The 17,166-nt window shown below is 40.0% G+C and overlaps 1 protein-coding gene across 2 annotated transcripts in view; it reads left to right on the top strand.

Moving 5' to 3' along the window:
• Positions 1–17,166, top strand: part of DCP1A (decapping mRNA 1A) — a 57,234-nt gene that overhangs the window by 14,763 nt on the left and 25,305 nt on the right. For both annotated transcript variants that reach the window (XM_024746351.1, XM_024746352.1), the window contains exon 4: positions 15,065–15,131. In XM_024746351.1, the coding sequence (XP_024602119.1) occupies positions 15,065–15,131 (67 nt within the window). The remainder of the gene's footprint in view (positions 1–15,064; positions 15,132–17,166) is intronic.

Below are 17,166 nucleotides of genomic sequence, written 5' to 3'. Positions count from 1 at the left end.
TGGAAAGTTTTAGTAGGAGAAGTACTGTAGTGTGTGTTTGTGTGTGTTTCTTGGTCTCTGCTTGTCCTTTCTCAGTTCAAGGGCAAGACTCGGAACAGTAGAGGTGCTAGGTGGCTGCTGGCATTTGGCGCAAATCTTCAGACTTAAAGCACAGTGCAGGAAATTTCCTTGCAAGAGAAGTTTACAATTTGTCAACTCAGAAAATGTGAGTTCTACGTCGAGACTGAAAGAGGAATTTATAAACCGTTTTTAAAGTTACACAGTTCATTCTTTGTGATCTTTGAATCCAGCACACTGCTTCTTACTTAGCCTGAAGAAAGGCAGGCAGTCTTCCCCCATCAGCAGCAGCTGCTGTGGTTGGTATGATTCTGCAATCAGTGAAAGAAGAAGGATCTGTGGCGCTGCATTAGTCTGGCCTTCTGAACCAAGATAAAGAGCCTTGCTGTTGCCACCTTTGTAGATTGAAGAGGTAAAAAACACCATGAAAACAGTGACTTAGACTCTAAGGCTGATCTGGTGACACTGTTAGGTCAGACATATCAAAAATCTCTAATGCTTCCTGTCATAGGCCACCACTTAGTATTCTAGTAGAGCTCCATCAGGTACCTTCTTGTTAACTTCGTGAGCCTGTGAATGTGTCAGAATTTCCAAAGCAGATTCTTTTCATTATGCCTAATTAATTACTGGCTTCCCCCCGCCCCGCCCCGCCCAAAGTAGTGTTGTCAGGGGAAAAGCAATTTTTATCATTTTTTTTTTAATTATAGTGTTATCTTAATTGTAAAGATTTAAAAAGTTAACCATGTATGCTCCACTTATTTCTTTTAGGTAATTAATGTTTTCTCTTTCAAGAACTCAAAAAGGAAAGCAACATTTACTTATAGCTAAGTGGCAGAAACTTCTTACTATGTGTTGTATAGGTTTTCACCTTGTGTTAATATAGGGAAGCACACTGTGGAGGTGAAAAATTGAAACAGAGTAACCACTTGTCCAGGAAGATTTGAAGCCACTCTGGAGTGGGCAGAATAAACCTCAAGACAGCCCTCTGACATTCAGTCTCCCGGAGGGTCCAGGCAGATCTGAGCTACTTGCAAAGTCACTGCTTCTAGGCATGCTCAACTTTTTCTTTTTGTTAGAGGAAGGCATAGGATAAGCATTTGCTACCAACATTTTAAAAATTAGGGCATTTGGGCTTCCCTGGTGGCGCAGCAGTTAAGAATCCCCCTGCCAATGTAGGGGACACGGGTTCGAGCCCTGGTCCGGGAAGATCCCACATGCCACAGAGCAACTAATCCCATGCACCACAACTACTGAGCCTGTGCTCTAGAGCCCACAAACCACAACTACTGAGCCCACGAGCCACAACTACTGAAGCCCGTGTGCCTAGAGCCTGGGCTCCGCAACAAGAGAAGCCACTGCAATGAGAAGCCTGCGCACCGCAACGAAGAGTAGCCCCTGCTCGCTGCAGCTAGAGAAAGCCTGCGTTCAGCAACAGAGACTCAATGCAGCCAAAAATAAATTAATTAATTAAATTTTTTTTTTAAATTGGGGTATTTTACACACACACATCTGGAGTTCTACCTTTTCTTGTTATGATAAAATGGCATGTATGGCCACACAGCACCTGCATTCCTGCAAGCACTAACAGTCAGCAGAGTGCTGGGTAGGGCCTGCTCACCGGAGCCTCGCTGATCCATCACACCCTGAGGTCTCTTATACCCCCTTCGGCATTTGCCTTACAACCCTGGTTTGGATAATCTCTTAGTAAATTGGTAGAAAAACATGTAGGAGAGAAGTTAGAGAAAGGAGAGAAAAGAAGTTCCCCCTTTTCTTACACCACTGTCTGACCTGTTTCCCAAACCCCTAAGTGTAGATTTTTAGAAGCCCAGGAAACAGGAACTTGGCTGCATGGAAGCCAAGGGCCATGCTTCCCACCCTTTGTTGTCCCTTGTGATACATAAAAATGATAATATGGATTTGTGTGGGACACTGGGATGAATAGACCACTAGTGGGGGTTGGATGAATCCAACATTTTGGCACACCCATAATCACTTGCAGCTCAGGGGAAGCTCTGCCTTAGGGAGTGGCAAGTACTGTGTGGCAATAGTGGTGAAAGATCCTGACAGCAGAGGTGAAACCCTAGTGTGATTCACTATTTTATTCAGGGTTGCCCATCATTAAAGAATAAAAAGTTTATAAATAGGAATCATCAGTTGTGATATTTTGGGGTTTATTTTCCTAGTCCCCCAAAACATTCAGTGGTCATTTCATGTGTCTGAATCCTATACTGAAATTACAGTGTTAAAAGGGACTTTGGAAGCAGTATTGCTGGTAAATATTTTTGGACTTGATTTAATTTAGAGAGGGGAACCAAATTTAGAAACAAACCGAAGAGCTTGCAAAATAGCATTTTTAATTTCCTGGCCTAAGTCTTTTAATCAGTGTTTACTAAATGGACATTATAATTTAAATTTTAGAAGGTGTGCTCTTTCTCTGCCATGTTAGTGTTCAGTGGTGTTTTAATATGTGTGTTCTTTTGTCCAAAAAAGGTAAGCTGCTGACATAACCCAGTTACACTTACCAGCCTTACTTATAGATTCACAGCATTGCCTCACCTGCCTGTTTGCCACCTACCACAGTCTCCAGTCGTAATCCCAGGTCCGCAATCTTTGTCTCCATACCCCTTTTCCTCTGTGTGTTTGTGTGTGTGTGTGTGTGTGTTCTAAACCCCACCCCACCTCAGAGACTTTCTCTTCTCTCTCTTTCCCAACCTTTTGATACTGATAAGGAGCCACCAGGCTTATTCTTGTCTTAAAGGAAATGATCTGTCAAGGCATTTGCTTTTTCACTTGTCAGGGCAGGCTTATGTTTGTATCATCTACTCCATTCTTAACAGTACTTCTATAATCAGAAGGGTCTTCCTCATTCTAGGGTAAATATTTTTGGTTATGTTGAAAGTACATTTTCTTGTTTTTGTTCCCCGGTCTAGGGGATCTTTGTGGGTGTCATCTTCATAAATTTTATAATAATTTTATAACTCAACCCCAAAAAGCTTTATCAAACCCCTTTTTCTGCTTGGCACCATACTGAGAAAATTTTCAGCCTCCTCAAATCCTTTTAGAAAGTAGATCAGATCTAAATAATAAATGAATAAAAAGACAACGTGCATGAGAGTGATTCCCAGCTCTGTGACAGTTCACAGAATCTCTAGAAGTCTCAAGGGATTTTATAAAGGCTCCAAATTAATTTGGGTTTCCTTGATCTTGTGTGTGCCATATGCCACTGCAGATGAGAAGCAAAATGAGGTATAACATCAAATCATAATTGGCTCCTGGATCCTCAAACAGGACTCTCTAGGGAAATGGATGTCTTGCCCTTCAGCTTTTTAAAATTTATCAGTATTAAACAATCCAATAACTTTAATCTTTGTCGATTGTATTTTTCATACTTTCAAAAGAAAAGGGCTGTCACTTGAAAAGCAATGGAGAGCTTCCCTGGTGGCTCAGTGGTTAATAATCCGCCTGCTGATGCAGGGGACATGGGTTCGAGCCCTGATCTGGGAAGATCCCACATGCCGCAGAGCAACTAAGCCCATGCACCACAACTACTGAGCCTGTGCTCCAGAGCCCGCGAGCCACAACTACTGAGCCCACGTGCCTAGAGCCCGTGCTCTGCAACAAGAGAAGCTGCCGCAGTGAGAAGCCCATGTACCGCAGCTAGAGAAAGCCTGCACATAGCAAGAAAGACCCAATGCAGTCAAAAATAAGTAAAATAAATAATTTTTTTAAGTTAGAAAAAAGAAAAGCAATGGAAATGTTTAATTTTGAATATACTTTTCTGCACTTTGCTATTTTTTATGGAAGTACAACATAAAGGTATTTAAATGTCCTGTCACACCCCCTAACTCTTCAGTAACAGCCTGACTTACTTGGGACAATGGTTAACAGCCATGATATGTGATGGGTGTCCAATAACTAAATAATTTGCTTTCATATTGATAAAAGCCACTTATAAAGCAGGATGCCATTATTATTTACCATAGCAAAATTATACGGTATTGCCACATCCCTAAATCCTCTGTGGTATAATTAATCACGATGTTTCAGCAAGCAAATTGTTGACAAAAATGTGTTGGGCCTTAGAGTGTAAGTTCTCTTGAGGGAAGAATACTTAGCTTTGGTTTAGAGACAAGGTCTTCCATGGTTTTAGCTATCTGGTGAACTTGTCTGTCTTTCCTCACCAGTGACAGTGACAGGCTTAGTGGCAGCTCCCTGGGCCTCCTTGCCAGTTGCATGCACTGAGCATTTGATATGTTGGCAGACAGAGCTGATTCTTTGATGCGTGTCTGAACCTCTACACGTCTGCTTTTGGCAGAATCGAGTGTGACTCTTATCCTTTACCCATTAAGCTATCATTATGGCTTCCTTATCTTTATTTCTTCTGCAGCATGCCTTTGAAAGTGTTTGGCTCTTTTTTGGCCGTTTACTTGATAATGTACAAGCGTGGAAAGTGTGCATCTTATTTCTAAATTATAGTGTATTTCTTCAAAGGAAAGGGGGTAGGGCTTAAGTAAAGATTTGTCAAAGTAAGTTGACAGCTCGGGTGGACTTACTTTGATTATTGATATGGAATTCTTTCTTAAGAGTTTGCTTTGCAAATCCCCTATGAAAACATACTTAAATGCCTCTGCTTAGCCCCCAGTAATATTGTGTGTTCCTCTCTGAGCCTGATGTACTGCATATCATCCTTTTTTCTCATCACTCTAAGTTGTATGGGATTGTCTATTAGAGAAATATTGGTATCTTTTGTATTTGGCCTCTTGTATTTTGTGTGTTCTTTAGCCAAGGTCAGATGAGGCATATTTAGAGAAAGGTAGTTGTGTGTGATTGCCATATATGAAGTCTTTTCAGAACCCCAATCCAATTTACTCTATGTTGGAGCAATTCTTAGCTGCAAGGAACATAACTTAAGAGCCTGTGGTAGATAATGCTTAGCAATTATCTCCTCTGTAACAGGGTTGCTTCTGTGCTTCTTCCATTGGGATGTCAAAGGTAAGTTTAATCTGTCGACTTACATCATATAAAATATTCCAGAATTATCTATTATTCAAGGATATTGACTCTGTTTGAAGCATTGGTAGTGTTTTGAAGTTCTGTGCACAGAAGAGGGGCGATGAAAATGGATTCCAAACACAGGGAACTATTCACAGCAGGCTGACGGCTCAGGAAACAAAAGCAAGCCTGAGCTGCCTCATGGTAGGACGCATGGCCAGATGTGGGGTCAGAGAAATCCCCTTGTGAACAGAGTAGGGAAAAAAAAAAATCCATGTTCATGATCTTCATTGATTAAAATGAAACCATTCACTTACTCTGTATATCAGTGTTTTATCTCACTCTACAATGGCAATAAAAAAGCCAATTAAACTTTTATTTCCATTGAAAAGAAACTGTTAAAGTTGTGATTGGCCACGAAGTCTTTTATAGAATGTAATGACCTGAATTCAGGGTGAAACAAAAAATTCGCCATTAAAATAGCTTTCAGTGTACACTGAAAACTATGACATTAATCAAAGAAATTGAAGAAGACACATTGGACTTCCCTGGTGGCACAGTGGTTTAGAATCTGCCTGCCAATACAGGGGACACGGGTTCGAGCCTTGTCCGGGAAGATCCCACGTGCCGCGGAGCAACTGAGCTCATGTGCCACAACTACTGAGCCTGCACTCTAGAGCCCGCAAGCCACAACTACTGAGCCCATGTGCCACAACTACTGAAGCCTGCACACCTAGAATCTGCTCCACAACAAGAGAAGCCACCGCAGTGAGAAGCCCGCACACTGCAACGAAGAGTAGCCCCCTGCTCGCCACAACTAGAGGAAGCCTGCATACAGCAACAAAGGCTCAATGCAGCCATAAATAAATAAATAAATATATAAAAAGAAAAAAAAGATATCCCATGCTCATGGATTGGAAGAATTAATAGCGTTAAAATGTCCATACTACCCACAGCAATCTACAGATTCAGTGCAGTCCCTGTCAAAATTTCAATGACATTTTTCACCAAAATAGAACAAACACTCCTAATATTTGTATGAAACCACAAAGACCCTGAAGAGCCAAAGAAATCTTTTTTTTTCTTTTTTTTTTTTGCGGTACATGGGCCTCTCACTGTTGTGGCCCCTCCCATTGCGGAGCACAGGCTCCAGATGCACAGGCTCAGCGGCCATGGCTCATGGGCCGAGCCGCTCCGTGGCATGTGGGATCTCCCCGGACCGGGGCACGAACCCGTGTCCCCTGCATCGACAGGCGGACTCTCAACCACTATGCCACCAGGGAAGCCCCCCCTTTTTAAAAAATATTTTGTTTATTTATTTGGCTACATTGCATCTTTAAAACGTTTAGGCATGTGAGATCTTTCCTTGCAGCACACAGGCTCTCTAGTTGTGACGCGCAGGCTCCAGAGCACATGGGCTTAGTTGCCCCACGGCACGTGGGATCTTAGTTCCCTGACCAGGGCTTGAACTCGCGTCCCCTGCTTTGGAAGGTGGATTCTTAACCACTGGACTACCAGGGAAGTGCTGAGCCAAAGTAATTTTGAGAAAGAACAACAAAGCTGGAGGCATTACCCACCCTGATTTCAAACTATATTATAAAGCTGTAGTAATCAAAACAGTATGGTATTGGCATAAAAACACACATAGGTCAATGGAACAGAATAGAGAGCCCACAAATAAACCCAGGCATGTATGGCTGATTAACTTATGACAGAGAAGCCAAGAATACACAATGGGGAAAGAACAGTCTCTGATAAATGGTATTGGGAGAACTGAGCACACAATGGAATATTATTCAGCCATAAAAAAGAATGAAATCCTTCCATTTGGTTGGCCTTTGAGGGCATTATGCTAAGTGAAATAAGTCAGATGGAAAAAATAATACCGCATGATCCCACTTATATGTGGAATCAAACAAAATTGAGATCATAGATATAGAGAACAGGTTTGTGGTTGCCTGAGGTGGGTAGGTAAAATGGGCGAGGGAAGTCAAAAGGTACAAATTTCCAGTTATAAAATGAATAAGTCATGTGAATGTAATGTACAGCATGGTGGCTATGGTTAATAGTACTGTATTGCATATTTGAATGTAGCTAAGAGAGCGGATCTTAAAAGTTCTCATCACAAGAAGAAAAATTTTTTTGTAACTGTGTGGTTGATGGATGTTAACTGGCCTTGTAATTATTTTGCAGTATACACAAATATCAAATCATTGCACTGTACACCTGAAACTAATATAATATGTTGTTTATACCTTAATTTTTTTTAAAAAAAAGCTTTTATTAACAGTGGCTTCCTAAATGAATGTGTATTGGTAATATCAATATATGTTAATGTGTGTTGATGAAATTCAAATCGTAGTTATAAAAAAGGATTTTTAATTTATTTAAAGTTTCTTGTGCTAGCATTTATATTTTTTATATTCTGTAAGTCTGTGTATAATTTTTAACTTATTCAATTATTTATACTTTATTCTTTTATGTGTTGCTTTAGTCTTCAAGCATAATTGGAGCCCATTAACTCTTTTGTTTCTACAAAATATTTTACATTATTTCAACTAATGAGGCATTGGGTGTATAGCGACAGGATTATTGGCCTAGGAATGAGAAGACCTGAGTTCTAGTTATAAGGCTATTTTTCTCTGATTTATTAATGTCATGTAGTCTTTCCATGAGCTTCAGTTTTCTATCCATAAGCATACATAATGAGACTAATGATCCAAACAAAATGGCATAGATTTGTCTTTCTTTGCTTCTACCCTGTTAAGTACAACTGTAAAAACCAGAAGTAACACAAAAGACAATCAGGAAAACTCTGAACAGTAGAAAGAGGAAGATGATCTGGTGCAGGACCCAGAACTCAAAGAACAACACAGCAGCATGTTGTCTTACAACCCTCCCACCCAACAGAAGAAGGGGACCCAGGCCTGGTATTTCTTGACCTCCAGTGTAGCAAAGGAGGGTGCCCCAGTTAGGCTCATTCCTCTCCCAGATCAAATGGGAGTCCTGCCAACAATACCAGGTGATCCCAGCAAAACTGGCAGGAAGGATTGGAAGCCCTACTGACAATAAGTGGCCACTGGGGTAATATGTTCCCTCCTTTTCATGAAGGTGTGGTGGGAGCAGGGGAGGAGTCACATCACAACCAGCCTGGCCTGGGTAGCAGTCTTCATCTCTGAAGGTCAGAGGCTCCCCACTAAAGGCATACCAGATGGCCTAGCCATGGGAAACTTCTCTCACCCCTTCAAGCAACACTGCCTAGGAGTCTACTAAATTCCCACCTCAAGAAATTAGGAAAAGAAGAACAAAATAAAATAACTCAAAGCATACAGAAGTAAGGAAAGAACAAAGATGAGAACAGAAAAATCAGTGACATTGAAAAGATGAAAATAGAGAAAAACCAATGAAACAAAAAGTTGGTTCTTTGAGGGCTTCCCTGGTGGCGCAGTGGTTGAGAGTCCACCTGCCGATGCAGGGGACGCGGGTTCATGCCCCGGTCTGGGAAGATCCCACGTGCCGCAGAGCAGCTGGGCCCATGAGCCATGGCCGCTGAGCCTGTGCATCCGGAGCCTGTGCTCAGCAACGGGAGAGGCCACAACAGTGAGAGGCCCGCGTACTGCAAAAAAAAAAAAAAAAGTTCTTTGAAAAAGTCGATAAAATTGATAAACCTTTAGTAATGACTAACAAAAGCAAAAACACGACACAGATTAGCAATATCAGGAATGAAATAGTGGACGTTGTTACCCCAAAACTGGGTTTGCCTCTTGGTGGGTGTCGAGCCAAAAGACAAAACCAAGCCAAAGATCAGTAGAAGGAAGGATTTATTTTTTTTGTTTGTTTGTTTTTTGGGTTTTTTTTTTTGCGGTACGTGGGCCTCTCACTGTTGTGGCCTCTCCCTTTGTGGAGCACAGGCTCCGAATGCGCAGGCTCAGCGGCCATGGCTCACGGGCCCAGCCGCTCCACGGCATGTGGGATCTTCCCGGACCGACCGGGGCACGAACCCGTGTCCCCTGCATCGGCAGGTGGACTCTCAACCACTGCACCACCAGGGAAACCCGGAAGGATTTATTATTACTTGCAGCAATTAAGAGCTACTGGGCTTTCCCAAAGCAGGGTTTCCCTGAACAGCAAAATTGGGGGAGTTTTAAGCTAAGGATACATGCATATTCATGAAGGGGCTTGAGTGGTTCACAGAGTCCAAGCTTCTACAGTTGATTGAGGGTCAGAAAAGGTCAACATCATCATTCCTTAGGTTTCAGTTGATCTGGTGGTTGAGCTTTTCAGGCTAGTCTTAACCATTGAAACAGAACAGGGAGTCTAAGACTGATATGTTATCTTTGTTATTGTTACTTCTCTTGCCTGATAATAGCTTATTTCTGCACTCTTTTGTTCCCTTAAGATCATTAGTTACTGGGACCTGTTCAGGGGCAAGCATGGTGGCCAGGTTTAGAACACAAAATGTCTTAGTCCAAAAATGGCTTCTCTTCTGTCAAGAAAGCTGTGCCTGGTTCTCTTTCTCCTGGGACCTCCTACCGTATCTGCTTACAATGTCACTACACATCCTCTGTAATAAGAGAATGCTATTAACAACTTTATACTCATAAACTTGACAACTTAGAAGAAATGGACCAATTTCTTGAAAAAAACAAACTGCAAAACTCAACCGAGATAAAATAGATAACATGAGTAGTCCTATAGCCATGAAAGAAATTGAATCCATAATTTTAAAGCTCTCAAAAAAGAAATCTCCAGGCCCAGATGGTTTTACTGGAGAATTCAAAGAAGAATTAACACTAATTTTACAGTTTGTTCCAGAAAACAGAAAAGGAAGGAACTCTTCTCAACTGATTGTGTAAGACCAGTATTTACTCTAATACCCAAACAAGACAAAGACAGTACAAAAAAAAAGGAGACCACAAACCAGTATCTCTCATGAACTTAGATGAAAAAAATCCTTAACCAAATATTAGCAAAGCCAACAATATATAGAAAAGAAATATAAATTATGCCCAAATGGGCCTTATTCCAAATGTGTAAAGCTTGTTCAGTATTAAAAATCAGTCACTCTAATCCACCATATCATAAGTGAAAGGCTGAATGTCTTCCTTCTAAGATTGAAAACAAGACAAGGATATCCATTGTCATCACTGCTATTCAACAGAGCACTAGAAGATCTAGCCACTGCAATAAGGCAAAAAAGAAAAAAGAAGAGGGCTACAAATTGTAAAAGAAGAAATAAAACTGTCTCTATTCACAAATGACATGATTGTCTATGTATAAACTCCTAGAACTAATAAGTGAGTTTGGTAAGGTCTGAGGATACAAGATCAACACACAAAAATCAATCAGACTTCTACATACTAACAATGAACCTGTGGAAGCCCAAGTTAAAAACAATACCATTCATAATCTCTACAAAGAAAATTAAATACTTAGGGTAAACGTAACAAAAAATATACAGGGTATATGTGCTGAAAATTACAAAATGAAAGAAATCAAAACCTAAATAAATGGAGAGATGTGCTATATCTGTGCATTGAAGGACTTGACATACTAAAGATGTCAGCTCTTCCCAAGTCCTGTCAAAATCCCAGCAAGGATTTTTTTAGGCATAGACAAACTTATTCTAAAATTTATATGGAAAGACACAGACCCTAGAAGCTAAAACGATCTTGGAAAAAGAAGCATAAAGTGGAGGAATTATTCTTCCCAATATTAAAGCCTATATATAGCTGCAGTAATCAAGATGATGTGGTATTGGTAGAGGGATAAACAAATAAATAGGACAGAATAAAGAATCCAGAAATAGACACACACAAATATGCCCAACTCATGTTTGACAAAGGTACAAAAGATCTCTCAATAGAAGAGAGCATTTTCAACAAATAATACTGGAACAGTTGCACCAAAAAGAAAAAAAAGAACCTTAACCTAAACCTTTTTTTCCCCCAAAAAACTTCAAAATGGATCACCATCTTAAATGTAAAACTATAAACCCTTTAGGGAAAAAACAGGATAAAAATTTTTATTTATTTATTTATTTTATTTATTTTACCTTTGCCTGCTTTGGGTCTTCATTGCTACATGCAGGCATTCTCTAGATAGCAGGGCCTACTCTTCATTGCGGTGCATGGGCGTCTCATCGCAGTGGCTTCTCTTGTTGCAGAGCAGTCTCTAGGCGCTCAGGCTTCAGTAGTTGTGGCTCACGGGCTCTAGACCGCAGGCTCAGTAGTTGGGGTGCACGGGCTTAGTTGCTCCGCATCATGTGGGATCTTCCTGGACCAGGGCTGGAAACCTGTCCCCTGCATTGGCAAGGCAGATTCTTAACCACTGTGCCACCAGGGAAGCCCAGGATAAAATTTTGAATCTAGGGGTCAGTAAAGAGTTTTTAGACTTGACATCAAAAGCATAATCCATAAAAGGAAAAACTCATAAATTGCACCTTGTCAGAATTAAAAACTTTTGCTCTGGAAGGACCTCGTGAAGAGGATGAAAAATAACTACAGACAAAGGAGAAAATATTTTCAAACCACAAGTCTGACAAAGGACTGGTATATTGAATATATGAAGAACTCTCAACTCAACAGTTTAAAAAACAATCCAATGGGTCAAAAGACATAAACAGACGTTTGACTAGAGAGGATATACAGATGACAGGCAGATGAAAAGACGTTCAGTAACGTTAGCCATTAGGAAAATGTAAATTAAAACCACCATGAGTTACCACTATGCACCTATCAGAATGCATAAAGGTAAAAATAGAACAACAAATGCTGGCAAGGATGCACAGAGACTAGATGTGTCATCCACTGTAAAACTGGAAAGCAGTTTAACAGTTTCTCTTTAAAAAACATGGAACTACTGTGACTCAGTAACTGTACTTTTGGACATTTAACCCAGAGAAGTGAAAACTTAGGTTCACAAAAACCTATACCCGAACATAGCAGCTTTATGCATAATGGCCAAAAACTGGAAACACTCCAGATGTCCTTCAGTGGACAAATGGTTAAATAAACTAGTACATCCATACCGTGAAATACTATTCAGCAAAAAATGGGAACAAACTATTGATGCAAGCAACAACTTAGATGAATATCCAGAGAATTATGTTGAGACAGAAAAGTCAGTTGCAAAAAGTTACATTCTCTATGTTTCCATTTATAATACATTCTTGAAATGGCAACGTTATAGAAATGGAGAACAGATTAGTGTTCTTGTCAGGGGTCAGAGATGGGGGAGGGGTACCAAGGGAGATGGCTGTGGCAATAAAAGGGCAACAGGGATCCCTGTGGTTACAGAAATGTTGTGTATCTTTTTTTTAATATATATTTTTAAAATATTTATTTGGTTTTGCTGAGTCTTAGTTGCAGCAGGTGGGCTCCTTAGTTGTGGCTTCCAGGCTCCTTAGTTGTGGCATGCGATCTCTTAGTTGTGGCATGCATGTGGGATCTAGTTCCCTGACCAGGAATCGAATCTGGGCCCCCTGCATTGGGAGGGCAGAGTCTTAACCACTGGCCACCAAGGAAGTCCCAAAATGTTCTGTATCTTGATTTTATCAATGTCAGTAGTCTGGCTGTGATATTATGTTATAGTTTTACAAAATGTTACCACTGGAACAAACAAAGGGCACACAGGATCTCTGTTTATTTTTTGCAGTTGCATGTTAAGCTACAATTATTTCAAAACTAAAAGTTTAATTAAAAAAAATAAAAGCATATCTGCCCTTCCTGTGCCAGAGAGTCACAGTAAGTATGAAAGGGGCTGCAACCTGGGATGTGCTGTGTCACAGTGGGTACACATGATAGCAATGAGCCATGCCTATCGCTATGTTTATTTTGACTTATGTATTCAGTATATCTACCTTATCCAGAAAGTATTTATATGTACGACACAGAGAATACAGCCAAAATTTTGTAATAACTGTAAATGGAAAGTAACCTTTAAAAATTGTATAAAAATTAAAAGTTCAAGTAAAAAAATAAATTCAAAAAGTATCTGGGGCTTCCCTGGTGGTGCAGTGGTTAAGAATCCACCTGCCAATGCAGGGCACAAAGGTTCGAGCCCTGGTCTGGGAAGATCCCACATGCCGCGGAGCAACTAAGCCCATGCACCACAACTACTGAGCCCACGTGCCACAACTACTGAAGCCCTGTGCTCCTCAACAAGAGAAGCTACCGCAATGAGAAGCCCATGCACCGCATCAAAGAGTAGCCCCCGCTCACCACAACTAGAGAAAGCCCGTGCAGCAATGAAGACCCAACACAGCCAAAAATAAAAAATAAAGAAAATAAATTTTTTTAAAAAAGCAGTTTTGGACTACAGTAGTTTTGGACTTACCTGGTAGCGCAGTGGTTAAGAATCCGCCTGCCAATGCAGGGGACAAGGGTTTGAGCCCTGGTCTGGGAATATCCCACATGCTGCAGAGCAACTAAGCCCATCTGCCACAACTACTGAGCCCACGTGCCACAACTACTAAAGCAAGTGCTCCACAGCAAGAGAAGCCACTGCAATGAGAAACCTGTGCACCGCAACGAAGAGTAGCCCCCGCTCACCGCAACTAGAGAAAGCCCTTGTGCAGCAAGGAAGACCCAACGCAGCCAAAAATAAATAAATAGAAATAAATATTTTTTAAAAAGTATTTACAGTAGTTTTATATTTAGTCATCTTTATAAAGTTCATCTATCCATTCACCAGTGTTTTTCTTTATTTTTTTATTGAAGTATAATTGATTTACGATGTTAATTTCTGCTGTACAGCAGTGTGACTCAGCTATATACATATATACATTCTTTTTTATTATCTTTTTCATTATGGTTTATCCCAGGATATTGAATATAGTTCCCTGTGCTATACAGCAGGAGCTTGTTTATTATTCAGTGTTTTGTGGGGGCTTTCTTAGTGGTAATCACCATACTGGGAATAAAAGATTGGAAAAGAAGTGTGATATGGAGCTCAGCCTGGGCACTTCCATTTCACGTGTGAATAGAGTCGATCATAGGATGGGTCTGGAGTTGGTGTTTGTTTTTTAAAGCTTTGTTTTTACTGTAATGTGGTATTAATTTTATATTTTTAAATTTCAAGAGACTCATAAACGTTCTGGTGTTTGGTTTTGGAACATGGTTTTTCAACAATTAAGACACCTTTTCCCCCACATTTGACTATCAATTTGGAAAGTATTTTACAATTATCAAGTGAAGAAAAACAAAACCTAAAAGTTGCAGGTTAAATTTTATTGAGACCTTTCTGAGGACTATTGCCCAGGAGATAGCTTCTCAGATAACTCTGAAGAATGCTTCAAAGAGGTAAGGGAGGAGCCAGGATATGTAGGAGTTTTTGCTGAAAACATGCAGTTGAACATCAAAATATTACTGCTAATCACAAAAAATAGATACCTTAAGTTAATGATTTTTGTGCTTTTGTGTGTATGGGAAGATGCAAGGTCTGGGCCCATTGAAATTATTCCTTAGATAGGCATCTTAGATATGCAACTATCTAGGGCCAGTATCCAGAGCACACAATGTTTGCTGTTTGTCTCCATCCTGAATTTGCCTTAGGGCTCACCATAGAGGGGTAGGGGGCGCTGCAGTGGCTGGTGGCTTGATGGCAGGCTAGGGCAACATACGATATTTACTGGAATGGTAGGCAACGTTCCCTTTCCACACAATCAATGTTAATTCTTAGTTTAATTGGCAGCATTTTTTTTCTTGATAATACATAAAATAATAGTTTATCTTGTACTTTAGTGGCATCTTAAGCTTGATGAGATCTGGTAATGATGTCTAAAACCAAAAATATTTGCAATTTTCATCTGAATATTTTAGCTGTCCTAATTTTATTAATAATTTTATTATTAAACAGTTTGCGGGGAGGCTCTTTTTTTCTTTAGAGTAACTGTTAACAGTTTGAGGTCCTCATGGTAAATTCTGTGACATTTTATGGTGATAATATATTACTTACATATTACCCAAGTATTGAAACCTCATTTCCCCTTATTTTTTTTTCTTTGTTTTTCAAGTGTCAATATACAGTATCTGGTTTTATGACAAGAATGACTGTCACCGCATAGCCAAACTCATGGCCGAGTAAGTATTTCTGTTTACACCATAGATTTAATTAGTGATATATGGGAGATGAAAAAATGACTTTTCCCCTTTCTCTTTGTTACTGGAGTCCACTAACTCGTATTTTCCCCTGATTTCCTGTTATTGTCAACGTTTTGAAAAAGGCAGCAAAGCTTAAAGTAATCTAAAATTATCTATAATCCTACTACTTACTAGCATTACCGTTTTTGTCTGTTTGATTCCAGTCTTTTTCTTTACATGTACCTTGGGTTGATGTGTGTGATTATTTCTTATGTCCACTGAGAGAACAATGCACAACATAAAAGTTGTGAGTTAATTTTTATTCAGTGGCCTTACTGAGCGCTATAGCCTGGGAGATAGCCTCTCAGAGAGCTCTGAGGAATTGCTCCCAGGAGGTAAAGGAGGAGCCAAGTTATATATGAACTTTTTTTTAATATATATACATCAGAAAAAAATCATCTACTTAAGATGTTACCACCAAGAGGAAAATACCATAGGAAAAAATATATTTACATAATTGAAACCAGCTAAAGACTACTTTGTTTTTAAACCAAAAAGGTAAGAAAAAAAAGAATTCAAAATATGACCCTCAGCAATAGTAACAAGAATTTTAAAATACTTTAATAAAAAAAAAAGGGAGCTAGAGAATGGAATGCCAAAAGAATGAGGATATATGAACTTTTTTGCTGAGAAAAACATGTAGTCAAGCATCAAAAGATTACTGCCAATAGCAAAGAACAGACATCTCAAGTTGATGATTTTAGTGCTTTTCTATGTATGAGAAGATGCAAGAATCTGGGGTCATTGAAATGATTCCTTAGATATGCATCTTAATCTAAGGACCAGTATATCCAGAGCACAGAATGTTTCCTGTTTTTCTCCATTACTGAATTCCTCTCAGGGCACACTCTCTGTGGGCAACTGCAGTAGCTATAGGCTTGATGTTTCTTAAACTGGAATGGCAAGCAACACTTTTTTCTTTACACTTAAAAAAGTAAGATCATACTGTACATCCTACTTTTCATGTCAACAGCATTTTTCCAGGGCATTCTAGTATTTATAATGACTGCATTGTATTCAGTCCTGCAGACAGATCATAATTTAACTGTTAAACATGTGGTTAGAGCCATTGAACTGCCTAGCTCCAGAGGGTATCCTCCATATCCAGTGCACAGCCTAACCACCACATGCAGTGGATCTGACTTAGGTTCTCTCCAGATTTCCACTGTAGCAGGTAGAACTGTGTTCAGTAACTGATAGAGAACTTCTGCACACATCCGTGACTACTTCCTTTAAGAGAACTTATTTTTGACACAGATTCTAGGTTTAGTAGTCCCCAATCCTCTAATGGATTATGTTCCAGGAGAGTTCTTATAAACCAGAATCTTGGAATTTGGAAAGTAATTTTCATTGGATTGATGTTCTGAGGGATGGTTCATCGAGCTTTCTCAGACTGGCCCACAGAAGCCACCCCTCATGTGGCTTATCTGTATTGCTGGTATTGCCATTCTGGTTTCTGGGAGCCCAAGACACTTAGGTGCTAGAGGGGCCTGAGGAGCTACAGAGCTCTGGACAAACTGATGCAGTGGGCGGCAAGTTCTGGTGCACTTATATTTCCTTTGCAATTTTTGCCTGAATCTCCTCAGAAATGCAGACCTCTCTTTCCCCTCTGTCAAATCAAAATTCCCTTTGCTCTCCTGCAAGGTTTTTACCTACATGCCTGGGGGAAAACAGTCTTAATTTTCTTTTTAACAGTCTAATTTTAAACTAATTCTTGTAAAAGTGTAAATAATTAGGCCCAAAATCTCAGTTCCAGGTATATTTGCATTTTAAAAGAAGTGCACATGGCTAAGGCCACGTTTTAGTCCAGGACTGCTAACATGTCTCAATTGGATGTTTATCTGCTTCCTGCTTTGTTTGCTGTAGCTATGAGCCACTGGCAGGCCATGTTTATTACTGTGTGCAACCCAAGGACATTGTTCCTTATGAACTTGTGTCATTCATTTGAAAATGTGTTGTTGGCTCTCTAGAACCA

This window comes from Neophocaena asiaeorientalis, unplaced genomic scaffold (assembly GCF_003031525.2).
Source record: "Neophocaena asiaeorientalis asiaeorientalis breed wild unplaced genomic scaffold, Neophocaena_asiaeorientalis_V1.1 scaffold251, whole genome shotgun sequence".
In the NCBI taxonomy this organism is placed as follows: domain Eukaryota; kingdom Metazoa; phylum Chordata; class Mammalia; order Artiodactyla; family Phocoenidae; genus Neophocaena; species Neophocaena asiaeorientalis.
The sequence above is the reverse complement of the archived record's forward strand: the minus strand, read 5'-3'. Positions and strand labels throughout refer to the sequence as shown.